The sequence below is a fragment of the Aureococcus anophagefferens genome (genome assembly GCF_000186865.1).
Source record: "Aureococcus anophagefferens unplaced genomic scaffold AURANscaffold_2, whole genome shotgun sequence".
Taxonomy (NCBI): domain Eukaryota; class Pelagophyceae; order Pelagomonadales; family Pelagomonadaceae; genus Aureococcus; species Aureococcus anophagefferens.
The window spans coordinates 1,314,872-1,340,380 of NW_008705562.1; the positions used below are offsets into that span (position 1 = coordinate 1,314,872).

Below are 25,509 nucleotides of genomic sequence, written 5' to 3' on the forward strand. Positions count from 1 at the left end.
CGAACTCCACCACGCGGGCCCGGACGTGCCCGCGACCGCGCGGAACCTCGGCCTCGAACGCGCGCGGTCGCTCCACGGCGCCCTCCTCGAGGCGCCGGACGACGCCGTGCCCTCGTCCCACGAGCTGTCCTACTGCGGTACCCTCTAAAGCAGACCGCGCGCGCCGAGGTGAAAGGGGTGCGCGCGGCGGGCCGCGCGCGCGCCTCAGCGCGCGGCCTGGCGCTCGAGGTCGTCGCACGTGCGGCGGAGCGCCGCGTTGTCGAAGACGAGCTGCTGGAGGCGCTTGCCGAGCTGGAGGCGCATGCGCGCGTCGTCGGCGTGCATGCGGTCCCGGGCGACGAGCTGGGACCGGAGGCCCGCGGACTCCTGCTTGAGCTCGACGATCTTCGCGGAGGACCGGTTGACGTCGTTCTGCATCTCGAGCATCTGGAGCATCATCTTCTGGTTGTTCGCCCGCTCGAGCAGGAGCTGCTTCTCGAGCTCGGCGACGGCGTCGGCGACGGCGTCGACGCGCGCGCGGTCCGCGGGCGGCGTCGCGGCGCCGCGCGGCGACCGCGGCGGCCGCGTCGGCGACGGCTCGGGCGTCGCCGCGGCCGGCGGCGGCGGCGGCGGCGACGGCGACGCCGGCTTTGCGGCGTCGCGCGACAGGGCGAGGTTGAGCTCCTGGAGCGCGAGCTTGAAGGCCGCGAGCGCCTCGTCGGCGGCCGCGGCGTCGGCGAACTGGAGCGCGAGTTCCCGGCGCGCGCCGGGCCGCGCGGGGTCGTCCGGGTCCGCGCCCTCGGCCAAGAGCGCCACGAAGCGCGCTTCCTCGAGGCCGTCGTCGCGGTCCGCGAGGCCGCAGATGCCGCAGTGGCCCCGGCGCGCGCCGTAGAGCGCCGCGAGCGGCAGCGGCGCCGCGGGCTTCTTCCGGCGGAACAGCGACCGGGACCGCGGCGCGAAGTGGACGTCGCACTTCGCGAGCGCGCCGCCGTCGCCGTCGGGCCCGCGCAGCTCGAGGGCCACGGCCTCGCCGCTCGCGGCGTGGTCCTCCCAGAGCGCGACGTGCGCGCCGCCGCGGCGGAGCTTGTCGAGGAACTGCGCGAGCGCCCGCGCGCGGTCGTCGACGACGACGGTCGCCGCGAAGTCGGACGCGGCGCCGCGGGGGCTCGACGGGTCCTCCTCGCCCTCGTCGTCGTCCTCCCAGTCCGCGGCGAAGCCCGGGCCCGCGCCGTCCATCTTCTTCGCGAGCGACTGGCGCCGCGCGGCGATCTTCGGGCGCGAGAGCGCGTCGCGGTCGACGGCCGCGCGCGCGGACTCCAGCGCCGCCTCGGCGGCCTCGCGGCGCCGCGCCTCCTCGCCGACGCGCTGCCGCAGCTCGTGGAGCTCCGCCGCGTGCGACGGCTCCGGCGGCGGCGGCGGCGGCGCGCCGGCGCCCGCGCGCGCGGCCGCGAGGTCCCGCGACAGCGCGTCCGCGGACGCCTTCAGCTCCGTGGCCTCGAGCTCCGCGAGCGCGAGGGCATCCTGGGCCTTGGTCGCCAGCGCCGCGGCGGCCGCGGCGTCGCGCTCCGCGGCCTCGCGCTTGGCCCGCTCGTCGTCGACGACCGCGCGCAATCGTTCGAGCTCGTCGTCGTAGGTCCGCCGCGCGGCGTCCGCGTCGAGGCGGTGCTTCGCCTCGCGGTCCTTGACCTCGCGCTCGCGCGCCTGCTTGGACGCCTCGAGCTCCGCGGCGAGGCGCGCGACCTCGACGGCCGCGGCCTCGGCCGCCGCGGCCTCGCGCTCGAACGCCTGGCGCCGCGCGTCCTCCTGGAGGCGCACGATCTCGGCCTTCATGGCCTCGGCCTCGCCCCGCAGGCGCCCGACGTCGGCGCGGTCCCGCTTGAGCCGCCCCAGCGCCGCCCGCGCGAGGCGCGCGCGGGCCCGGGCCTGCGCGGCGACGACGCGCGCGACGGTCGCAAAACGGAGCCGCCGGAGCGGCTCCGCGCGCGCCCAGGCCTGGAGCCGCTCCGCCGCGTGCTCCGCGCGCGCCGCGACGGCGACGGCGCGGCCCCGGGCCCCGCGGTAGAGGCCCTGCGTCGCCGCCACGCCGCGGCGGACGCGGCGGAGCGCGCGCCGCGGCATCGCCCCGCGGAAGAGGCACGCCTGGAGCCGCGTCGCCGCGCGCGTCCGCCGCGCGGCGGCGAGGCGCTTCAGCGCCAGGGCCACGCGGCCAAAGGCCGCGAGCACCCTCGCCGCCGCGAGCTTGCGCAGCACGTCGCCCGCGGACAGCGCGCGGCGCGTCGCGGCCTGGCATTTCACCGCGGCCGCGCGCCGCGCGGCCGCGCGGTCCGTCTCCAGCGCGTCGTGGGCGTGCTTGCGCAGGAAGACCTTGGTCTTGCCGAGCTGGGCCTGGTCGGCGGCGAAGCCCGCGTTCGCCGCCGCGACGGCGATCAGGGCCTCGCACGCGGCGCGGCCGTCGAGCTTGGATGCGAACGCGGCCCCGAGGGGGCGGTAGTGGCGGAGGAACTCGGCGTGGGGCATGCGCACGGGGAAGCCCGACCGCGCGACGCGCACGGCCTCGAGCACGCCGCCGTAGCGCAGCTGCTCGGCGACCCGAACGCGCCAGAACGCGTCCGGCACGTTGTCGTCGTTCGGCTTCAAACAGCGCACGTAGTGGGGCTTCGTCGCGGACACGGCGCGCATGAGGCTCGCGAGCTGGCTCTTGAACTGGGAGCCCACGGTGACCGTCGCCTTCTTGGACGCGGCGCCGCGCGGCGCGGCCGCGAGCGAGCCCGGCGGTGGCTTTTTGGACGTCGACGCCGACTCGTCGCGGAGCGCCGCGGCCGCGGCGGCGTCGCGGGCGTCGCAGATGGCGCCGATCAGCGCGCCTTGCGTTTCTCCCCGCGCGGCCTCGAAGAGGAGCAGGGCCGCCGCGGGCAGCTCGTCCTTGTTCTTCTCGAGGAAGCCGTCGACGACGTAGGGCACCGGCCCCGCGTAGTGCTTGACCTCGAAGACGCCGTCGACGACCTGCTTCTTGGACGCGGCGATGCGCTTCGACGTCTTGAGGAGGCTCTTGCCCACGCGCGCGGCGTAGTTGGCGTCGGAGCCCCGGGGGAGCCGGCACTCGTCGTCGAGCATGGCTAATAACCCGCCCTCGGGCGGCGTGACCTTCCGGCCGCCCTCGATCAAGTCGAGGCAGTCCTGGTTGTCCGGGAACTCGATGAAGGACCAGGCGATGGCCTCGCGCGCGTACTCCTCCTGCTCGAGCTTGAAGACGTAGCGGTTGAACTGCTGCTGCAACGTCTCGTTCGTGTAGTTGATGCAGAGCTGCTCGAACGAGTTCACCGCGAAGCACTCGAAGCCGAAGATGTCTAGCACGCCGATGGACGCGGCGACGGCGAAGGTGCCGTCGTCCTCCGCGGAGATGCCCCGGTTGATCTCGACGACGAGCCACTCGAAGAGGCGGCCGTAGAGCGCCTTGGCGAGCGCGTCGCGCGCGGACGCCGCGTCTTTCGGCACGAGGCGCACGACGTACTCCTCGGATCGCGTCTTCACGAGGCGCGTCGTCAGCGCCTTGACCAGCGCCGCTTCGTCCAGCGCCGCGAGCGCCGCCGCCTCGGCGAGCTCCGCGGCCGAGTCGCCGGACACCGCGGAGCCGCCGCCGTCGTCGCCGACGTCGAAGTCGAACTGGACGTCGCCGAGGTGCAGCAGCGCCGCCGCGAGGTCGAAGCAGCGCGCCACCATGGCGCCGTCGACGCCGATGAGACCGAGGGCCTTGACCGTCTTCGCGAACTCCTCGCCGTCGTCCATCGTCGCCAGCTCGCAGACGCCGCCCTGGTTCGCGTACGCGTAGTGGGACCCGCAGTCCGCGGCCAGGTGCCATTTGTCGCCGCCGACGGAAGCCGCCGCGGCCGCGGCGCCCGACGTCTCCGCCTTCGCGATGGTCGTCGCGTGGAGCTGGTAGAAGACGTGGAAGTTGCGCTCGCCCGCCGCGTGGCGCGGGAGCCGGATCTTCTCCAGCAGGTACGTGTCCACGGCGGCGCCGCGCATGGCCCCGCGGTCGTCAAATTTCAACTCGATGAACTTGCCGAAGCGGCTCGAGTTGTCGTTGCGCACGGTCCGCGCGTTGCCGAAGGCTTCCAAAATCGGGTTCGACTGCAGGACCTTCTCCATGATGACCGCGTTGGAGCCGTCGCCGCCCTTGCCCACGACCGTGAGGTAGCGCATGACGATCTTCGTCGTCTCCGTCTTGCCCGCGCCGGACTCGCCGGAGATGAGCACGGACTGCGACGCGCCGCCTTGCGCGGCCGCGCCGCCGAGGATCGCCGTCGCCATGTCGCGGTACGCGGCGTCGGCGATGGTGTAGACGTGCGGGGCCAGGCGCTTGCCCTCGATGCCCTGGCTGCGCAGCAGACCGTCGTTGTAGTAGCTCTCCAGGATCTCCTCCGTGTAGAGCTGGAGCCGCTGGAACGGGTTCACCGCGATCAGGATCGCGCCGTTGAACGTGTAGATGGACCCGGCCTCGTAGCGCCGCATCAACGCTTCTAAGATCGCCGGCTCGTGGAGCACGGGCAGCGAGATGAGGTCGTCGACGAGGCCCGCGCCGACGTCGCGCCGCTTCACGTCGTCGCTCTCGGTAGCGCCCTCGGCGACGGTCCGCGTCCTAGACTCGCCCGTCGGCCGCTCGCCGGCGTCGACGACCTCGATGGCGAGCTCGCCGGCCTCGGACCGCGACGCGACGACGCCGGGCACCCACCCGTGCTCCTCGTCCCGCAGCCATACCTAAATAGCGTTCCAGGCATGTGCTTTTGTGCGTGTGGAACGAGGGCGGCGTCTCTGCGCGCGCGGCGCGCGGTGTCGGGTGGGCCGTGCGGCGTGCGACGCTGGCGCGCGCGGCGCTGCTGGCCTCCATCGCCGCCGGCGCGATGCGACGCGCGGACGCGATGAGCCGCGCAGTTGGTGGGCTCGTTTGTATGCTTGGTGGTGCATGTTTGCGGCACCGGAAACGTTGAACTGAGGGCGGTCCGCTACACACGATGAGGAGACCATCGGCGCGCGCCGCGGGCTGCCTTGTGCTCGCCGCGCTCCTCGGCGTCGGCTGCCTCTACGGCCCCGTACAGCTGCGACGGCGGCGGCTGTCGACGGTCAACGGCTACGACCTGCTGGACCTCAGCTGGTTCACGGGCGAGGACCACACGACTCGGAACGGCGTCGTGCCGTCCATGACATGCCCGGTGGGCAAGTACCGGCCCGTGTCGTCGACGGACAGCAACTACCAGCGCCTCGTGAGCCTGCGCACGGAGGGCTGCCGCGACTGCCCGCGGGGCAAGTACGGCAGCGTCGCCGGCCTGCAGACGGACTCGTGCAGCGCCGAGTGCCCCCTGGGCCGCTACCGGGACCTTCCCGGCGGCAAGTCCAAGGAGGACTGCCACCCCTGCCCGCCGGGCGTCTACGGCCAGCAGCAGGGCCTCACGACGAAGCACTGCTCGGGGAAGTGCCCCGCGGGCAAGTACAGCCGCGTCTGGGGCCTCGACGACCCCCAGGAGTGCGAGGACTGCCCGACGGGCCACCGCGGCTGGCAGTGCGAGTGGCCCATCACGGCCCAGCACTTCAGCGGGGACCGCGTCCACCACTACGACCTCGACTCCAACCCCGCGGACAAGCTCCGCGGCGAGCCCGTGGCCTTCGAGCGCGAGACCGAGGACGACGTCGACCCGGACCGGCCGCTGGACCTCACGACGCCCTTCAAGTACCCGCTCCGCAACGAGATCACGGACACGTTCGGTAACACGTAGCGCGGCGATGGGGTCGTCGGGCGGGTCGCGCGCGCGGCGTCGACGCGCACGCGTCCGGACGGCGTCGACCATCGTGCGGCGCGGCTCGAGCGCGCTCGAGAACGGGCGAGGAGAACTCGAGCGCCGTCATCTCGACGTCGTCGAGCGCCATCCCGAACGCGCGGCCATGTCGCGCCGCGTCGGCACGCCCATGAACAAGGTGGTGCTGAGCAGCGTCAACGTCGTGCGGCTCCAGCGCGGCGGCGGTCGCTTCGAGGTGGCCTGCTACCCGAACAAGGTCGTGGACTACCGCAGCGGCACGGAGACGGACCTGGACGAGGTGCTGCAGATCCGCACGGTCTTCAAGAACGTGAGCAAAGGCGTCGCGACGCCGAAGAAGGATCTCGCCAAGGTCTTCCCGAAGATGAGCGTCGACGACGTCTGCCGCGAGATCCTGAGGAGCGGCCAGCTCCAGGTCTCGGCGCGCGAGCGCGGCGCCGCGTCCGAGGCGCTCATCCGCGACGTCGCGGGCATCGTCGCGGAGCGCGTCGTCGACGCGGCGACGGGCGCGTTCCTGCCGCCGGCGTCCGTGGAGCGGCTCCTGCGCGACGAGGCGAACTTCGCGCCGTCGGCGACGCGGTCCGCGAAGCAGCAGGCGCTGGACGTGATCAAAATCCTGGAGCGGGACCACGGGCTGCGGCGCGCGCCGATGGAGCTCCGCGTCGCGACGGCCGACGACGCGCAGCGCGACGCCGTCGCCGCGGCGCTGCGCGCGCTCGAGGGCCTCGCCGTCGACGCGGAGCCGTCGGCCGTGCGCTGCGTCGCGCCGCCGAAGGCCTACCGGGACGTCGTCGCGGCCGTGAGCGCCGCGACGGCGGGCGCGGCGGCCGTGACCGTCGTCGAGCGCGCCGCGCGCGTCGCGCCGCCGCCGCCGGCCGCGGCCGACGCCGCCGCGGCCGCCGCGCCGCCGCGGCCGCCGCCGGTGACCAAGGTCGCGGCGCCCGTCGCGCCGAAGCCGCGCGCGCTGAGCTGCAACACGTGCGGCGGCAGCTTCGCGGACAAACAGGCGCACCGGGACCACTTCAAGTCCGAGTGGCACCGCCACAACCTCAGCCTCAAACTCGAGCACCGGCCGCCAGTCGACGAGCGGACGTTCTGCGAGGAGGTCGCGCTGGCGGAGGCCGCGGCGTAAGGTTACGGTCGGCCGCGCCGGAGGGGTGGCGGACGCGCCCTAGGACGCGCGCCAGGGCGCCGTCGACGAGAAGCAGGGGACGAACTTGTTGATCTCGTCCTTCTGCTGCTGGACGATGCACTCCGAGATCCACACAAGATTGCGGATCTCCTGCTCCTTGAGCTTGACGTAGGCGTAGTAGATGCCGAAGTGCATCTGGCCCTCGAAGGCGAGCTCGAGCATCTGGACCTCGCGCTCGTAGAAGGCGTCGTCGATGCTGCGGTCGTCGACGGACTCGTTCTGGTGCACGGCCCAGATCTCGCGGTAGACGGGGAAGTGGGACACGGCGGCGCCGAGCTGGCCCTCGTCGGCGACGTCGGCGAGCTTCTCCGTGCCCGCGGGGTAGAGGAAGCCGATGGACGGGTAGAGCCGCTTCCGGTCCGTCGACCGCATCGACGGCTCGTTGAGCGGCGTGCCGAAGGAGTTGAGCGTGATGTTGATGGCGCGCTGGTCCGCGCGCGCCTTGAGGATCTCGCCCATGATCTCCGCCGTGTCGCCGCCGACGGAGCAGCAGAAGTAGTAGAAGTCCTCGAGGTACAACTTCATGAGCGAGTGCTTGATGATCTCCATCTCCACCTCCTCGAGGACGTTGCGCACCTCGGCGGCGCTCGTGAGTTTTTCGGATGACTCCTGGAGGAAGCGGCTGAAGTAGGGCCCCACGGGCGTGTCCACGAGCACCGTCTGGTAGAGGTCCGCGTAGCCCTTCGGCGAGTTCTCGAACGTCGGGATCGACCGCATCGTCGAGTCGCGGAACATGCCCAGGGGGTGGCACTGCTCGATGAGCTCGCCGACGTCGCGGCCGGAGATGGTCCCCTTGAGCAGGAGCATGACGTTGTCGATCATGTACTCGAACGTGATGTAGTCGAGGAACGTCGCCAGCGGCTCGACGGCCTGCGCGCGCAGGAACTGGAACTCGGCGACCATCTTCTTCGTCGCGCACTCGAGGATGACCGCGGGCGACACGGACGCCTCGTTGGCGAGGAAGGCGTCGTAGTCCGTCTCCGCCAGGTTCATCTTCACGTCCTCGAGGGACTCGCACTGCGTGAGGTGGTGGTAGTCCGTGTCGCTCAGGAACCCCGTGCGGAACCCGCGGCACAGGGCCTCGGTCATACCGTGGTCCCGGTTGTGGAGGCACAGGTTCGCCATCGTGTCGGCGGGGGGGCGCGGCGCGCGACGCGAGCTGCCGCGGCGACGCCGTCCACAAGCCGAGCTCGCACGAGGAGGACGGCAACCCGCCGATACGGCCTTAAGTTGCACTTATAAATAAATTTGGGGCCGCGCGTGTGCCAGCCCCGAAGAAACCAATCCTGTTGGGCAGCCAGCCATCCTCGGGCGGCCATGAACGCCACGGGCATGAGCCGCATGAAGACGGTGGGCAAGGTCCTCGCGGGCCTCGAGCCCAAGACGCACAACGCGCTCGTCGCCGCCCTGTCGCCGCGGGCGTCGCCGGTCGAGCGCTGGGGCACGGACCTGTCGCCCTACCCGGCCGTCGTCGCGGCGCGCATCGAGTCGCTCCAGACGGGCGACCTCGTCGTCACGTCCAGCGGCGCGGGCATCTCGTGGGTCGGCAACGCGCTGCAAGTCTTGACCGATTCCACGTGGAACCACGTCGCCATGGTCGTCCGGGGCTACATGACGGCGGACACGGAGGAGGAGCAGGCGAAGCACGGCGACGCCATCGTCCACTCGGCCCAGCCTAAGCGCTTCGCGAAGCACCGCGACCGCACGCCCTTCCACTTCCACGTCGACTGCGACAAGGGGTCGCCGCACCTCTTCGAGGCGTCGGGCGAGGGCGTGCACATCTACACGGACATCGAGGAGCAGCTCCTGCGCTCCAAGGCCTACGAGGAGTACACGACGGTCGCCGTGCGCGCGCTGAACGGCGTCGACCGGACGCCCGAGGCCATGCGGGAGCTCGAGGACTGGATCGCGCGGGCGCGGGGGACGGAGTTCGAGAAGGAGGCGCCGCTGCACAGCCTCTTCGACGACTCCGCGGGCGACATCGACTCCATGCACTGCGCGGAGCTGACGACGGCGACGCTCCAGGCCATGGGGCTCATCTCGCCCAAGTTCGTCGCGGGCCGCGCGCCGCCCTGCGCCTACGCGGACGCGCCGCACGGGGCCGTCAAGCTCCGGGCCGGCCACTTTGGCCCCATGGAGATCATCAAGGCCGAGGAGCCCCGTCTGGAGGACGCCATCAGCAAGTACGAGTCGCTTTAAATTAGAGCTTCAACCCGCCTGTTTCAATGCCCGGGGCAGCCCCGATGGTCCTCTGAGCCGGGCTTCTGCGCGCGGGACGGGACATGTCGCGGAAGATGGACCCGTCCATCCGCCTCATGGTCTCGGACGCGCACGACGAGGCGCCGACGACCGACGCCCTCGCGGACCTCTCGGCCCGCTACGCCGACCTCGAGGAGGAGCTCGGTGCGGCCCGCGCGAGCGCGAGCCGCGACGCGGCGCTCCTCGCCGAGCACCGCGCCCAGGCCGCCGAGGACCTGGCGACCATCGAGGCGCTCCGGGCGGAGGCGCGCGCGGGCCGCGAGAAGTACGCGGCGCAGCAGGCGTCGCACGTCCGCGCGCTCGCGACGGTCCGCGCGGTCGTCCACAGCGACGGCGACGCGGGCGCCGCCCTCGTCGGCGCCCTCGCCGAGCGCGACGAGGCGCACGCCAAGGCCCTGGCGGCCCAGGCGCGCGCGAACGAGGAGCGGTCGCGGACGGAGCTCGCGGGTTTGCGGAGCGCGCTCCTCGCGGAGCGCGAGGCGTCCGCGGCGGCCGCGGCCGCCGCCGCGGACCGGCGGCTCCAGTCCCAGCGGCGGCGCCACGACATCGAGCTCGCGTCCGCGGCGGCGAACCTCGAGGTCGACCGCGACCGCACCTACGGATCCATGCTCGCGACGGCGCTCTCGGAGCGCGACGACGCGCACGCGGCGGACGTCGCCCAGCGGAAGCGCCGCTTCGCCAAGCAGAAGGAGGAGCTCGCCGCGCGCCACGACGCCAAGCTCGCGTCGGCGAAGGAGCGCCACGCGAAGCAGCTGAGCTCCGCGACGGAGCTCGCGCGCCTCGAGCGCGACCAGGCGCACGCGCGCGAGCTCGTCGCCGCGCTCAAGGAGCGCGACGCGGAGCACGCGGCGGAGTTCGCCGCGCGCGAGGAGGACGGCCGGCGGCGCTTCGACGAGGCCCAGCGCCGGCTCGCGCGCGACCACGAGGCGACGCTGCTCGCGGCGGAGGAGCGGCAGGCCGCGCGGACCGAGGCCGCGCTGGCGCGCGCGCGCGCCGCGTCCGAGGACGACGTAAACCGGGCCAAGGCCGCCGTCGCCGTCGACAAGGACACGGCCCACATCCGCAAGCTCGCCGCGGCGCTCGGCGAGCGCGAGGCGCGCCACGCGGAGGACCTGCGGCGCCGCGAGGCCGAGTGGGCCGCGGCGGCCGAGGCCGCGACGGCGGAGCGCGAGCGGGCCCACGCCGAGGGCCGCGAGCGCATGCGCGACCAGCACCGCGCGCAGCTCGCGGCCGCGAAACGGGAGGCTTTGGACGCGACGGCCGCGGCGGACGAGACGCGGTCGCGGGACCTCGGCGACCAGAGCGCGGCGCACCGCGACGACCTCGCGGCGCTCAACGCCAAGCACGCGCGCGCGCTGAACCTCGTCCGCGCGAAGCACGCCGCGCGGCTCGACGCGGCCGCGGCGGAGTCCGCGGCGGACCGCGCGCGGGCCGACCTCGAGCTCGCGGCGGCGGCCCGGGACACGGCGCGCGTCGAGGCGCGCCTCGCAGACCTCGAGGACGAGCTCGCGGGCCTCCAGGAGGGCCTCGGCGGCGCGGTCATCATGGTCGACGTCGACCGCCACGGGGCCCGCGGCGCGGACCTCGCGTGCTGGGGCGACGACGGCGCCGTGCCCGCGGGGCCCCCGACGAAGCACGACCTGAGCTGGTCCTGCTTCTAAATTGACGGCCTCTTACTCCGAGTCCCGCGCGTCGCGCGCGTAGCGAGGGCGCGGCATGTTCGCGTCCGGAGCCTCGAGCGGGACGCCGTCGAGGAACGACGCGGTCTTGGCGGGCGCCGCGCCGGCCGCCGCCTTGTACCGGGCCCTGTCGATCTCGCGGACCTCGGCCTCGGGTCTCGGGCCGCCTCCGACCTGGTAGCCGAGCGGCGTGTTCGCGAGCGGGCCGCTCGGCGGCGCGTTCGGCGGCTTCCCCGGCGGCGGCTTGAGCTCGGGCGCGTCGGCGAGGAACGACGCGGTGGCGTGTGCGCTCGACGCGAGGCCGGCGGCCGATGCGGTCGCCGCCTGGAAGAACGCGCGCCGCGGCAATGTTTGGCTGCTTTTCATTGCTGTCGTCGGCGCCGCGAGCAGCAGGCATGCAGCGATCAGCATCGGAGCACAGCGGAGCTCTTTGCGGCGCGGCATCGGAGCGTAGCAAAACCGCTTCGGTCTCAGATTGCAGCATTGGCGCAGCGTCAATTGCAAAGCCATGCTTGAGCAATGCACCCAGACCTTCAACCAGCCAAAGCTTCCCTGCCAAAGGTTGCGATCGTCTGGTCGAGAGGCTGCCCCGACGCGCCCGGCCGCGCGCCGCGCCCGCTGCGAGACCATGGCGGTGGCCGCGCCCATTCCCGTGGACTTCTCCGCCGTCGAGTGCACGGAGTTCTTCAAGCTCAACGAGTCCATCACCTTCTTCGTGCTGCTCACGTCCTTCATCCTCGCCGTCGAGTACCTCGTCCCGCCCGTGCGCCTCGGGCCCAACAGCGGCCAGTAAGCGAGACACAAAACCTTAGACCATGTCGGCGGACCGGTCCGAGTGGAGGAGGGGCGTCGGGTCCGGGCCGTCCGGCGGCGGCGGCGGCTCGGCGCGGCGCGGCCAGCAGCGGCAGGGCGCGCGGTGTTGGACGACGTCGTCGGGCGCGTCGGGGGCGTCGAGGAGGGCGTCCGGCGGCGCGTCGCCGTAGGCGCCGGCGGCACCCCAGAGGCCCCGGACGTAGCCCGCGAGCTTGTGGGGCGCGAGCTTGCGGCTGTAGGAGAGCGCGAGGCTCTGCTCGATGAAGGACGGGTCGACGATGAGGAAGCCGGCGGCGCGGGCCTTGGGGTCGACGACGACGGGCGTGCCGCCGTGGCGGAAGCAGCAGCGGGGCACCGCGGGGACGACGTCGCCGTCCGCGACGACGCGGTACGCGTCGGGCACGAGCGCGTCGAACGTCCGCGCCCAGATGTGGTTCCCGACGCGCGGCGACCCGAAGGTGTAGCACGAGAGCCGCGTCTGCTTGCGCCGCTGGGGCAGGCAGTGCGTCGCCAGGTCCGCGGCCGCGACCTGCGCGAGCGCGCCGCCTAAACTGTGGCCGCAGCAGAGCACGCGACAGAGCGGCTCCCCGTCGAGAGCTTTGGCCACGGCGGCGAGCAGCCTCGGCCGCACGCCCGCGTAGGCGCGCCAGAAGCCGTTGTGGACGCAGGGGTGGACGAAGGTCTCGAGCTCCGGGATCACGTCGGCGGCGCCGGACGCGCGGCCCAGGCCCTCGGCCGCGCGCTCCGCGGCGACGACGCCGCGCTCGACGCCGCCGAAGAGCACCGCCGCGGACCGCAGGAACCAGTCCATGGGGCCCTTGGCCTCGCGCGACGCGCCGGCCTCGTCGTCGTCGTCGTCGAGATCGCCGTCCTCGAGCGCGGCGTCGGCCTCGGGCGCGGGCGTCGCGGACCGCCGGCGCCGCGCCCGCGGCGTGAAGCGCGGCGTGAAGCGGCCCGGCGGCGGCACGGCCGCCGCCGCCTCCGGCGACAGATCGCGCAAGTCCACGCGCCGCTGCCGCACGTCGAGGTTCACGTACCAGTGCTTGAGCGACGCGGACCCGCGGAACGCGACGACGACGTAGGGCCGCGTCGCGTGGCGCGCCACGAGGCAGTAGGTGTCGTCCTCGGCGCCGACGAGCTCCTCCAGCGGGACGAGCTCGCAGCGGCCCTTGGCGTCGCCGATGCCGTAGGACCCGCCGGACACGGGAGGCGCGCCGCCGTCCCCGGCGTCGGCGTCGCCCTTGGGCGCGACGTCGTAGTAGGACTCCACGGACACCTTGGCGAGCCAGGACGCCGTCTCGACGACGAAGACGGGCTCCGCGGCGCGGCCCGTCCGCTTCCGGATCTGGCGGCGCCGCTTCCGGTCCGCGCGCTCGTCGACGGCGAAGCGCGCGCCGACGAGGACGCCGCTCAGGTTGCCGAGCTCGCCGAGGTCCTCCAAAACCTGGCGCGGCAGGAGCTGCGCGGCGACGCTCGGCCGCGACCGCTCCGAATCGGGCGCGGACCGCTCCGCGGGCGGCGGGAGGTGCAGGTAGAGGATGAGCGCGACGTAGACCGTGAAGCAGAAGGCCGACGCGAGGTCGCGGACGTCGTCGGCGACCAACGCTTCCAGCGCGCCGGCCAGATCCTGGAGCGCGGACGTGAACTGGACCTCGTTGTGCCGCTGGCCCTTGGCCAGCACGAGCAAATTCCGCCGGTAGCCGTGGAACAATTCCACGCCGAGATGATAGTACGACGCGACGCCGATGCCCGCGACGAGCGTCGCCTGGAGCATGAAGTAGCGGTACGACAGCTGGTGCCGCCGGCTCAGCACGTAGGGCGTCCGGTTCAGGCGATCGCCCGCGCGCGCGAGCAAGAACGCGAAGAGCGCGCCCCAGAGGAACATGGCCAGCACGATGCCCAGCGAGCAGGCCACGAAGGCCCGCAACGCGTCCACGGGCCAGGACGCCAGGGCGAGCGTCGGCGCGCGGTCCACGCCCCAGAGCGTCGGGAACCGCATCGCGAGCGCGGAGAGCGAGAAGCCGCAGTACGCGGCGGGCGCGACGAGGAACCAGTTGCGCCGCAGCAGGTGGCGCCGCCGCGGCGGCCGGCCCTGGCGCGCCGCGCGCACGCGCGACGCCGCCGCGCCGTCGCCGTCGGCCGCGAGGAGGAACGCGGCCAGGAGGCACGTCTCGCCGAATCGCCGCGACGCGAAGGACCCGAACGCGACGGCCGGCGGCACGAAGGTCCGCTCCGGCAGCATCTCGACGATGCAGTCCACGGGGTCCACGAAGAGCAAGAGGCCAAAAAGTAATAACACGAGCCGCGGCGCCGCGCCGTCGCCGGCCGCCGCGTCGCGGCGCCGCGCCCGGATCTGGCCGAGGCCGTAGGGCAGCCACGCCGCGGCGATGACGGCCCAGATGCCCAGCAGCGCGACGCGCGCGATGGCCTCGCCCGACGTGTCCAGGCTGTCGACGTCGCTGTACGTCGCGCGGAACTGGCCGCCGGCCGCGAGAAGCTTCGCGACCTCGGGCTGCACGACGTGGCACGCGCCGTCGTAGGCCGCCGCGTCCACGGGCAGGCAGAAGTCGACCCAGACCTGGAGCGACCGCACGCCGGACCGCGACGGCGCCGCCTCCATGTTCTGGTACCACGACGCGAGCGCCGTGGGCAGCACCGCGACGCCGTCGCCGGGCGACGCGTACGCGACCTCGCACGTCTCGCGCCGCCGCTCCAGCACGCTCGACCACCGCCCCGAGGCCCGCTCGTAGCCGTCGCGCGACGCCTCGACGGTGACGGCGTAGGACACGAGGTGGCGCAGCGCCGCGTCGTCGTCGGTCGTCGCGTTCACCGTCGCGTTCGGGTACTGGACCGTGAGCGCGGTGGTCCCGAAGAGCGCCCCGAGGGAGCTCAGCCGCGCGTGCCAGACGGCGCGGCTGCCGACGGACGCCGGCACGCCGTCGCCGAGCGGCTCCACCGCGACGGACGCGCGCGCCTCGTGCCGCGCCTCGGCCGCCGTCCGCGCGCTGTTGTAGCGCCAGATCGCGAGCGCGCAGGACGCGTACATGACGAGGAACAGGAGCCGCGTGCCGCCGGGCGACAGCACCTCGAGCAGGATCTTCGGCGCCGACGCGCGCTTCAGCAGGAAGCTCTCGCCGCGCGAGTCGCGGTGGCTCATGATCTCGCCCTCCGTGTCGCTCTCCACCGTGTGGCGCAGCGGCGACTCGAGGGACGTCATCGACTCGATGCGGTGCTCGCTCTCGTGCTCCGACCCGCGCCAGGGCGTCGGCGTGCAGGGCGTCGACATGCTTTTTTTGAGGGCCTGGCCCTCGAGCAGGCTCGGCGGCGCGGCGCCGCGGGCGGTGCGAGGCTTCTCCTCACGAGTCCTGTGGCTAGGCTAGGAGAGGTTAACAGCTAGAGCCCTCGAGCAGGCTCGGCGGCGGGCGCCGCGGGCGGTGCGAGGCTTCTCCTCACGTCCTGTGGCAATTCTATTGGTCGGGCAATGTTTACTTTTACGAATCGCCGCTCGAGCAGCCCCGTCATCGTCGACCACCAGATCCGGGCGCCGACTCGCAAGCGAGCGTATCCGCACGATGGCCGACTGCGTGACGTGCTGCTGCGCGGAGTGCGGCCGGGGCGTCAAGTCCATCCGCTGCGAGCTGCAGTCCTGCATGCCGACGACGAAGAAGGACGGCCCCATCTGGATGCGGAGCCTCGTCTGCGCGCTCAACGTCTTCCTCACGCCCTGGTGCCTCATGTTCCACTGCGTGCGCATCTACGTCGTCCCCTGCATCTACTTCAGCTTCTGCTACGCGGACCTCCTCGCCTGCTGCTTCCCGCACTGGATGTTTCTAGACAAGGAGTTCCCGGCCGAGGACAAGAGCCTCGGCGCGCTCGAGACGTCCAAGGAGGGCGTGGAGTGGAAGCGCCTCGAGGCGCACCGCGCCGTCGGCGACGAGAAGCCGCCGACGATGAAGCTCTTCGAGGGCCACATCGAGGCCAAGGACGTGTGCCAGGGCGCGCTCGGCGACTGCTGGCTTCTGTCGGCGATCGCGTGCATGACGGAGTTCCACGGCGCGATCCAGCAGATCTTCTACTCGCACAAGGCGAACCCGCGGGGCAAGTACTACGTCGAGCTCTTCGACATCCAGGCGGGCAAGTGGGTCACGATCGTCGTCGACGACCTGTTCCCCCACAAGAACGGCAAGCTCATGTTCAGCCAGCCCAACGGCGACGAGGAGTGGGTGCTGATCCTGGAGAAGGCCTTCGCGAAGCTCTGCGGCTCCTACCACGCCATCGAGGGCGGCCTCGTGCTCTGGGCCTTCCAGGCCATGACGGGCGACGCCGTGTGCTCGTACGTCGTCGCGGACGACGGCAAGACCTGGGAGCGCCTCGACATGAAGCCCAAGCCCGACGACGCGAACAAGCGCAAGTGCGGCATGTTCACGACGGGCGAGCACCTCTTGGACGACGCCATGTACACGCTCCTCGTGAAACTGAAGCACAACGGCTGCGTCGTCGGCGCGGGGTCGCGCGGCAAGGACAACACGATCAGCGAGGGCCGCGGCAAGACGGGGGGCATCGTCCCGGGCCACGCCTACTCCATCATCGACGCGAAGCACGTCGAGAACTTCCGCCTCGTCAAGCTCCGGAACCCGTGGGGCACGTTCGAGTGGGACGGCGACTGGGGCGACAAGAGCGAGCTCTGGGCGACGCACAAGCACGTCGCCTGGGCCTGCGGCTGGAAGAAGGACGCGCCCGACGACGGCACGTTCTGGATGTCCTGGGAGGACTTCGTCAAGTACTTCGACGGCCTCGACGTCTGCTTCCGCACGCAGGGCATGCGCGAGCTCCAGTTCGAGGTCGCGGAGGAGTGCGGCGCCTGCGGGCCCTTCGTCGGCGGGCTCTACGGCATCGGCCGCTTCTTCTGCCTCTGCCAGGGCCTCTACAAGATGTGGTGCGTCCGCAAGGGCACCGAGGAGGAGCTCGAGGACTTCGAGAAGGGCACGCTCAAGGCGTCCGACATCAAGTCCCACGTGTGATCAACCCCCCCATCGTGATCAAGCCCCAAGGCCCTCCCCATCGACGCCCCTCGTCAATCCGCGAAAAAGACGCGTGCCTCGTTGACGTAAGCCGTGAAGTTTGCTCAAGAGCTCCGGACGCCGAGGCAAGTCGCGAAGCTTCGCCAACTCCAAGTCCAACTCCAGCTTACTAAACTTCACCTTGAATTCTGTATCCGCGGTCCCTCCCGCGGCGCCGAGCGCCTCGACGCCGGACCGGGGCTGCCCGCGTTCACACCAGCCGGACCGCCCAGCTCGCGCGGCACCGGGGCTGCCCGGCACTCACATAGACGCCTTCTCGAAGATCACCCGCCCAGCTCGCGCGGCACCGGGGCTGCCCGGCACTCACATGGACGCCTTCTCGAAGATCACCGACATCGAGGACGCCTCCGGCGACGTCGAGGCGCCGCCCGACGACGCGGCGAAGCTGGCCAAGGTCGCGGGCCTCATGGGGAAGAAGCCGGCCGGCGGCGCGGACCCCTGGCGGGGCACGCTCGTGGCCGCCGGCGCGAAGCCGATCAAGCCGACGATCGTCGTCGGCGATCACAGGTCGAGCAAGTGGGCCCACATCCGCCAGGAGCTCACGGACGTCGGCATCGGCGTCGACGACGCGGCGCAGGCGGGCCTGACGAAGAAGCAGCGGGCGAAGCTGCTGGAGACGCAGCGGGAGATCCTGGCCATGGGCAAGGAGGCCTGGATCGCGAAGATCGACGAGGCCCGCATCCAGCGGAAGCTCTCCGGCGTCATCGCCATCCTCATGGCCCTCGCGGTGAGCTACTACGCGGGCGAGATGTTCGTCATCGTCGACGACAGCGGGGGCAAGGTCCCCGCCGTCGTGAGGCTCATCGTGTTCTGCTCCACGGTCTGGGCCCTCATCACGCTCCTCTTCCTGCTCCGCCAGTGCGCGTCCGACACGAAGCACGACAACCTCCTCGACAAAGCGAGGCAGGCCCTCGAGGACCGCGAGATCCGCCAGCGCCAGGAGGCGCGGGAGGCGCGCCACGCGGCGCGGGGGAGCCGCGACGACTAACAGTTACGTTACGACGCGGCGTTCGTGAGCGCGATGAAGTCCCGGAGGCCCCGCGCGAGGCGGTCGTGGCGGTCGAGGCGCCCGCACCGCGAGAGGAGGTACCACGCGTCCGCGGCCCGGAGGAAGGCCGGGCGCCCGCCGATGAGCGCGAGCGCGACGTCGGGCGGCAGGACCGGCGAGCACGCGTAGGCCGCGAGGCACAGAGGCGACGCGCCGCCGAGGAGCAGCGCCGCGGCGACGAGCGCGCCGGCCGCGACCGCCGCGAGGAGCGCGCGGCGCGAGCACGCGAAGACGACGTCGCCGGAGAGGAGCTGCGCGCGCACGGCGTCGGAGATGGACTCGACGACGACGTCGCGCGTCGCGCGCGCCTCGTTGCCGTCGGCGTCGGCGACGACGTACTCGACGCGAAAGTGCGCGCGCTCGCTCGTCTCGAGCTCGGGCCGCCGCTCGATGGCGCCGATGCGCACGCGGTGCGAGAGGTCGTGGCGCCGCCTGCTGCGGCCGTCGACGGGCACGAGGTCGTGCGCCGCGAAGCACGGATTCGCGGTCTCGCAGAAGGGGTCGGACCCGTCCGCGGCCCCGCGCGCGTGTAGCGCCAGAATCTCGTCGGCCGCGAACGTCAGACCGCCCGTGTCCGCGATGGACGCGTAGGCCCCGTCGACGGACGCGAGGCCCCTCACGTTCGCCGCGCGGAAGCGCCGCGGGGCGCAGCCCGCGCCCGCGCAGGAGAGCACCGGCGGCCGTGCGTCCGCGCAGCCCGTGCCGCCGAGCTTGCCGTCGCCCGCGGCGCCGTCGGCGCAGTCGCAGGCGTAGGCGCCGCGCGTGTTCCGGCAGACGGCCGTCGGCGCGCAGGCGTGGCGGAACCTGGCGCAGGGCCCCGCGTAGACGCACTCGTTGACGTCGTCGACGACGACGGTCCGGTTCATGGCCCAGCGCGACCCGTCGAGCCAGGGCGCGTCGACGGCGTAGGCGACGACGAAGGTGCCCACGCGGGGCAGGCACGCGCCGAGCGGGCCGTCGGGGAAGGCCACGGACGTCGAGATGCGCCGCGAGTCGCCGCCGCGGTCGTCGACGCCCGCGACGCCCGCCTCGACGTAGGAGTCGCCCTGCCGCAGCCGCACGACGGCGTCGCCGAGGAGGCCGAGCCGCGGCGCCGCGGCGTCGACGCAGAGCTCGCCGCCGGCGCCGTCGTCGACCTTGGCGTAGCCCAGCTCGGGCGCGCAGGTCGCGCCCGCGGCGCCGGCGACGCAGCGGCAGTGCTTCGGGCACGCGACGTCGTCGCAGGCGTCGGGCCGCGAGCAGCGGCCCAGGGCGTCCTCGGGGACGCCGTCCGCGCAGACGCACCGGAAGCCGCCCCGCAGCGAGACGCGCGACGCGACCGTCGGCGACCAGAGGGCGCTCGGCGGCGCGCCCCCGGGCACGCAGCTCCGGTCCGGCGGGCACACGTCCCGGCCGCCGGCCGCGCAGGGGTCGCTCGCGCATTTGAACGCGCCGCGGCAGTCGTCGCCCGCGCAGCACTCCTTCGTGTCCGCGTGGCCCCAGCAGAGCTCCGCGGGGGAGCCCGGCGCGCGCACGCCGAAGGCGGCGCCACGGCACGCGCAGTCGTAGCCTACCGAGCGCGACGGTAACAATGTTTCATCGTTTTCCCAGCGGACATCTCTCGAAAATCGTCACGGCCACGGGACGCTGGTCGTCGCCGCCGACCGTGTTCGCGCAGGCGGCGGAGGCGTCGCAGCGATGCCGCCAGGCGGCGTCGTGCGTCGCGCACTCGTCGGTGTCCGCGACGTCGTAGACGACCCGCAGGCAGCTCTCGACGAGTTCGCCGCCGTCGCGCCGCGCCACGTCGACGTCGATCTCCCGCGTGCCGACGCTGCGCGCGTCCAGGTCCGCGCCGCTGTAGGACCATTTCACGCTGTCCAGGGTGCGCGGGAACTCCTCCTGGAGCCGCTGGAGCACGATACTCCGCACGAGCGCCATGTCGCGCGGCGCGTCGGCCTGCGAAAAGTTCCTCCCGAGCGCGACGCGCGCGCAGTCGTCGGACGACGCGAGCTGGAGCAGCAGCAGCAGCAGCCCATGATATTGTGCCATCGCGCTTTTAGGCGCACTGCAACTCGCCGTTGTTGAATGTGAGGCTGCCCCTGAATCCAGCGCGCTCCTCGAGATGTTGGTGTGACCGGGGAGTGGGAGGAGGACGTCCCCGAGGATGCAGCGTCTCTCCCACAACCGAGAGAAGATCAAATGGGGCGTCGACAAGGAGCACTCGACGCCCTTCGCGCTCGACACGCTCGTGTCGCTGGCCCAAGGAGTGGAGCACGCGGCGCAGATCATGAAGGTCGAGCACGAGGACGAGCCCGAGGTCGACGTCGACGAGTCGACGATCGGCGACCTCACCGTCGACAGCGAGATGAGCGACCTGGACGTGTGGCTGAACCGCGTCACGTCGCTGGGCAAGCGCGCGTCCGCGGGGAAGTGGCGGCCGCCCGTCGCCGCGCTCGGCCGCCTCGAGACGCTCCAGCCGGTTCCGCAGCCGCTGCCGTCCATCCTGTCGCGGCCGACGACGAGCGAGCTGCCGCGGCCCGCGACGGCGGAGGACGGCGACGGCCTGCCCCTCGGCGTCTGCGCGCCGTCGGCCGCGCGCGCGTCCAAGGGCGACCCGCTCGCGTACCACGGGGGCCAGGAGGGCCGGGCCCACTTCTTCTCCATCGCGAAGAACATCCACGACCGGCCCGCCGACGCCGACACCGTGCGCCACTGGCTCGAGGAGGACCTGGACGTCGACGACCTGAGCCGGGGCCGCCCCCGGAGCCCGAGCTCCGGCGGCGGCGGCGCGAGCCCGGTTAGAGTGAGCCGCGTCGAGGGCGCCGCGGCGCGCGTCTTCTGCGAGGTGCTCAAGAGCAAGTCGCTGCCGCCGCGGCCCACGCTCGCGCGGCTCCACGCGGGGCACCGCCACCTCGACGCGACCGGCGCGAGCCTCGGCGACGACTTCGGCGAGGCGCTGATCCTGGCTCTCCCCCAGCTCCCGGGCCTCGAGAAGCTGAGCCTGGGCGAGAACTCGCTGACGGACCGCACGATCGAGCCCCTGCTCCGGGGGCTCATCGCCATCGGCCAGCTCACGTCGCTCGACCTCTCGCGAAACGACATCGACGCGGGCGGCGCCGCGGCGCTCCGCGAGTTCGTGTCCAACGGCGACTGCCCGTTAGAGGAGCTCGTGCTCCGCCACGCGGACATCGACGACGACGACTGCCGCGCGCTCTGCGAGTCGCTCGCGTCGAACCGGGAGTCGCGGCTGCGGACGCTCGACGTCGGCGACAATCTCGTGGGCCTCAACGAGGGGCGGAACCTCTGCGTGCCCGACTACGTGACCGGCGGCGAGGCCCTGGCGTCGGCGCTCGGCGTCAACGTGTCCCTGACGAAGCTGGACCTCTCCTGGAACGCGCTCCGCGACGAGTCCGCGCGCGCGCTCGGCCGCGCCTTCGCGGACAACGCGTCGCTCTTCGACGTCAACCTGGAGTACAACGGCTTCGGGGACGCGGGCTGCGAGGCCGTGGCCATGGCCCTCGAGCAGAACAGCGGCATGCGCATCCTGCGCCTCGCGCACAACGGCGTCCGCCAGCGGGGCGCGTTCGTCATGGGCTGCTGCCTCGGCTACCGGCGCAAGCCCTTCCACAAGCTGACCTTCATGGGCAACCACCCGGGCGCCATCGGGGCCCGGTCGTTGCTGGCGGCCGTGCGCGCGCGGCGGGGCGAGTTCATGGTGCACATGGACGGCTGCAGCACGCACGAGACGAACGAGGACGCGCGGTTCTTCGACGTGCTCAAGCCCGCGGGCGCCTACAAGCTGAAGCTCGACGAGCCCTACGACTACTGCGTCGCCCGGAGCCTGCTCACGGTGGCGACGCACCGCCCGGGCTGCAAGTTCGCGTCGCTGTCCGTCGCGCCGGGCGACGACCCGCGCGCGCACGCCGCCGACGTCAAGCTCTCGCGCACGGAGATCACGCCGGAGCAGGAGCGCATCCTCGTGTGGAAGCCCATCATCGCCCACATCATGGCGCGGGGCGCCTTCCCCCACCACAAGCTCGAGGAGGTGCTGGGCAAGTGCCACCTGCACCCGCCGCCGCACGCGCTCCAGCGCATCCGCGAGCACGTCGACGGCCACCTCCAGGGCTTCCTCACGACGGGCAAGCAGCCCAAGTCGGCGACGAAGCTGCGGACCGACGGGTCGCTCAACAGCAAGTTCGAGCACGCGGAGCGCAAGGTCGAGCACGCGGCGCAGATCTCGCGCGGCCGCGGGTCCATCGACAAGGGCAAGGAGGGCGGCCGCGGCAAGCTCACGCACGAGGTCATGTTCGACATGATCTTCCGCGGCGCGTTCAAGATCGTCGACGTCGACGGCTCCGGCGAGCTCAGCGCCGCGGAGATCGCCGAGTGCGGGTCCCTCCTCGGCACGAACATGGACGAGGACGAGGCGCGGCGCGTCATCGAGGAGCACGACAAGGGCCACGACGGCGCCCTCTCCGAGTCGGAGTACGTCGCCTACATGCTCAAGGTCTTCCTCAACGCCCCGACGGGCGCGTCGGCGCCCCTCGTCGACAAGGACGGCCAGGTCTGGGACGTGCCGCGCGACGGCGCCATGACCGCGGTCTTCGAGTGCGAGGACGGCTCCAACGGCCACGCCTGCCACATCGGCAGCGACGCGGGCGTGCGCGGCCTGCTGGCCATGATCAACAGCGCGTCGACGGACCTCGAGAAGCTCAAGCTCTTCGACTGCGCGACGGCCGAGGGCGGCGCGTCGGGCTTCTTCACGTTCGCGCAGGGCCAGCAGATCATCGACATGTGCAGCCGCACGGCCCACCTCGACGTCTACGAGATGTGCCGGAAGCTGGCGACGTCCATGGCGTCGCCCGAGGACTGCACGGCGCTCCTCGCGCACAACCTCCGCGAGGACCAGCAGCTCGCGCTGCGCTGCGAGCTCGGCCCGCCGCTCTGGCGGACCTGCGTGGGCAGCCTCGGCGGCCACTACTGCCTCGACCTGGCCAGCGTCGGCGACCGCGAGATGCTCGAGCTGCTCATGAACAAGAGCAACGGCGAGCAGGTCAACTGCCGGCGCTGGAAGCAGGCGGACGTGTCGCAGCAGGGCAGGTGGAGCGGCCTCCTCCGCAACGTGCGGCTCAACCGCGCGCCCTACGGCAAGCTGCTGGCCATCGAGAGCCTCCCCGCCTGTGGCATGCTGTCCTTCGACGTCGTGCCCATGAACCGGCCGCGCGAGGGCGACGCTGCCATGGACGGCGAGCGCTTCGAGGGCATGCTCTCGTCCGTCAAGGCGCGCGAGTGGCGCGCGGGCGCGAACCCGCCGGAGAAGTCGAAGCTGCTGTCGAAGCGCGAGAAGAAGAAGGCGGCGCTGAACAAGAAGAAGGGCGACGACGGCGCGCTGCCGCCCGTCGCCAAGGCGCCGCCGCGCGCGGGCGCCAGGGGCCGGAAGAACGCGGGCGACGAGGCGGTCTGGCCCTACGCGCCCGACTGGCCGCGGCGGCGCGGCGCGGCGCTGCTCACGGAGGACCAGACGACGGCGCTCGCGTCGCAGCTCGTCGAGTCGTCGCTCGAGGGCTTCGCGACCGCTGGCGTCGACGCGGACGAGACCGCGGCCGTCGAGGGCCGCGCGCCGGAGCCGCCGCCGGAGCCCAAGGCGCCGCCGGGCCGGTCCACGCGCCGGCCGCCGGCCGCGGAGGCCCCGCCGGCCAACGACCCGCTCCGGCCGAAGATCCGCTACCTCCGCGTCTCGAAGCGCGCGGGCTGCGCGGGCGCCGTCGACGGCGACGACGCGCGGAAGCTCCACCTGCCCAAGGTCGAGCCCCTCGCCTGGCTCACGATCCGCCTCACGGCCCTCGAGGTGCGGGCGACCAAGGCCTTCTTCACCGCGGCGCAGGCCGCGGCGCTCTGGGACCTCATGCCCGAGGGCGAGGCCTGGGCCGAGCTCCGCGTCCAGCTCCTCGTGATCCTGTACCGGCGCATCGTCGACGTCGAGAACCTGCACACGGCGCTCCTCTGCCGCGTGTCGCACCGCGACCTCCTCCGCGTCCGCCACCGCCTCGGCCCGCTCGCGGTCTTCAACCCGCGGCACCCGGACGGCTACCACCGCTACACGCTGAGCAAGCACGACGAGCGCGAGGTCGTCAAGATCCTCGTCAAGCTCGCCGACGAGGAGGACGGCAAGCAGTGGTACAAGGAGCTCTACAAGCGCTCCGAGGGCTTCGCCGACTCCGACTGGACGCCGGGCTGGACGCTGCCCGTGACCTGGACGGACCCCGAGCCCAAGGACCCCACGGACATCCACGTCCCGCGCAGCGGCACGGTCCAGTTCGAGTGGAAGTGCTCCAAGCCCGCCTGGCACGTCCGCGACAGCCTCCTCCACGTCGTCGCCGCGGGCTCCGCGCCCGCGCACGCGAACCTGCTCCGCATCACGAACCAGGGCCACGTGCTCCACAGGTAAGGGCCCAATTAGCTATCGCACGCGGGGGGGGGTCCCAGCTCGCCGGCCTACGTCGTCGCCAGGCCTGCGCAGCTGCGAAGTCAGCTGCGGACTTAGCTGCGGCTGTGCGGGCGACGCTCGGTGACCTCCATGCCGAAAGTCAAGGTGTATGGGAAACATGCCCAAAGTTGACGTTGGCGTGCAGCCCCACGCAACGATGGATCTCGTCTTTAGCTAGCTCTAGAGCGACCGCCTCGACTGCGCCATGCCGCAAGAAGACGATTTCTCGCGCGACACGCCCTATTCGGAGCCGCCGTCGTCGGTCTCGGAGCACAAGGCTGACGACGAGCGCTCCCACGACGACGACGCGTCGCACGCGAACGAGAGCATCTCCCTCGACGGCAGCGACGACTGGCTCGAGGACGGCGCGCTCGAGCCCGAGCAGGGCACGGCGGCCTGGGCCAAGGACGAGGCCGGCGGGCACCACCGCCGGGGGCAGATCGTCGTCGAGGCGCACGACGACGCGGAGCACGTCAAGGAGCACGAGCTGCACGAGAAGGTCGACCACTTCTGGGAGGACGAGGACGTGCTCGCCTACAGCAACGTCGTGCGCATGTGCCTCGCCGGCGACGTGGGCTCGCTCGAGGAGGGCGTCAAGTTCGCGAACAAGTACCGCCGCGCGCACGAGATCGCGGACGAGCAGCACGTCGCGGTCATCGAGCGCCACGGCTGGTCCGACTACCACTGGAAGTCGACCGCGCCGGAACCCGTCATCCCCCTCCAGTTCCGGCGGAAGGAGGCGGAGGAGGAGGCCAAGGTCGAGGACTACGAGCTGCCGAGCGAGCCGTTCGTCGAGGCGGGCACGAAGGAGCACTACGCCAAGTTCGGCTACGACTACGGCCCGCGGAACACGTTCTCGAGCCTCATGTTCAACGCGCGCGCCAACGCGAAGACCGTCAAGGCCTACTGCGAGGAGAAGGAGCCCGAGCCCGAGCCCGAGCCCGAGCCCGAGTTCGTCCTCGGCGACGGCTGGTCCGACGAGTCGGAGCCCGAGCCCGAGCCCGAGCCCGAGCCCGAGCCCGAGCCCGAGCCCGAGCCGGAGGTAGAAGCGGTCGCCGTCGTCGAGCGGCCCGCGACGCCCGAGTCGCCGGCGACGCCGCCGCCGCGCGCGATCACGCGGGCCGACGCGCGCGCCGTCGACGCCGCGGTCCGGTCGCGGCTCCAGGCCCTCGAGAAGCTCAC

The 25,509-nt window shown here is 72.5% G+C and overlaps 8 protein-coding genes across 8 annotated transcripts; 4 read left to right on the plus strand and 4 right to left on the minus strand.

The window, feature by feature from the left end:
• Positions 1-1,618: 1,618 nt before the first annotated feature.
• On the minus strand, positions 1,619-4,548 carry AURANDRAFT_36122 (hypothetical protein; the record flags this gene model as incomplete). The annotated part of the gene is made up of 1 exon (XM_009035165.1): positions 1,619-4,548. A coding segment is annotated over one exon (2,871 nt), but the record flags the coding sequence as incomplete, so codon positions are not given.
• A 1,368-nt stretch (positions 4,549-5,916) lies between these two features.
• Positions 5,917-6,453, plus strand: AURANDRAFT_3422 (hypothetical protein; the record flags this gene model as incomplete). The annotated part of the gene is made up of 1 exon (XM_009034582.1): positions 5,917-6,453. A coding segment is annotated over one exon (537 nt), but the record flags the coding sequence as incomplete, so codon positions are not given.
• Positions 6,454-6,744: 291 nt separating this feature from the next.
• Positions 6,745-6,912, plus strand: AURANDRAFT_9680 (hypothetical protein; the record flags this gene model as incomplete). Its single annotated transcript, XM_009034661.1, has 1 exon — positions 6,745-6,912. A coding segment is annotated over one exon (168 nt), but the record flags the coding sequence as incomplete, so codon positions are not given.
• AURANDRAFT_59824 (hypothetical protein) lies at positions 6,909-8,155 on the minus strand (the record flags this gene model as incomplete). Its single annotated transcript, XM_009035164.1, has 1 exon — positions 6,909-8,155. One exon carries the CDS (start codon positions 8,104-8,106, stop codon positions 6,961-6,963), a length of 1,146 nt encoding a protein of 381 aa, XP_009033412.1.
• Positions 8,156-11,727: 3,572 nt separating this feature from the next.
• Positions 11,728-15,018, minus strand: AURANDRAFT_61176 (hypothetical protein; the record flags this gene model as incomplete). Its single annotated transcript, XM_009035163.1, has 1 exon — positions 11,728-15,018. One exon carries the CDS (start codon positions 15,016-15,018, stop codon positions 11,728-11,730), a length of 3,291 nt encoding a protein of 1,096 aa, XP_009033411.1.
• Positions 15,019-15,556: 538 nt separating this feature from the next.
• AURANDRAFT_19581 (hypothetical protein) lies at positions 15,557-16,753 on the plus strand (the record flags this gene model as incomplete). The annotated part of the gene is made up of 2 exons (XM_009034779.1): positions 15,557-16,072; positions 16,145-16,753. The coding sequence occupies 2 exons, from the start codon at positions 15,557-15,559 to the stop codon at positions 16,751-16,753; spliced, it is 1,125 nt and encodes a 374-aa protein (XP_009033027.1).
• Positions 16,754-17,809: 1,056 nt separating this feature from the next.
• AURANDRAFT_61178 (hypothetical protein) lies at positions 17,810-19,778 on the minus strand (the record flags this gene model as incomplete). The annotated part of the gene is made up of 2 exons (XM_009035162.1): positions 17,810-19,410; positions 19,457-19,778. The coding sequence occupies 2 exons, from the start codon at positions 19,776-19,778 to the stop codon at positions 17,810-17,812; spliced, it is 1,923 nt and encodes a 640-aa protein (XP_009033410.1).
• Positions 19,779-21,165: 1,387 nt separating this feature from the next.
• On the plus strand, positions 21,166-21,387 carry AURANDRAFT_19966 (hypothetical protein; the record flags this gene model as incomplete). Its single annotated transcript, XM_009034780.1, has 1 exon — positions 21,166-21,387. A coding segment is annotated over one exon (222 nt), but the record flags the coding sequence as incomplete, so codon positions are not given.
• Between the last annotated feature and the right edge of the window lie 4,122 nt (positions 21,388-25,509).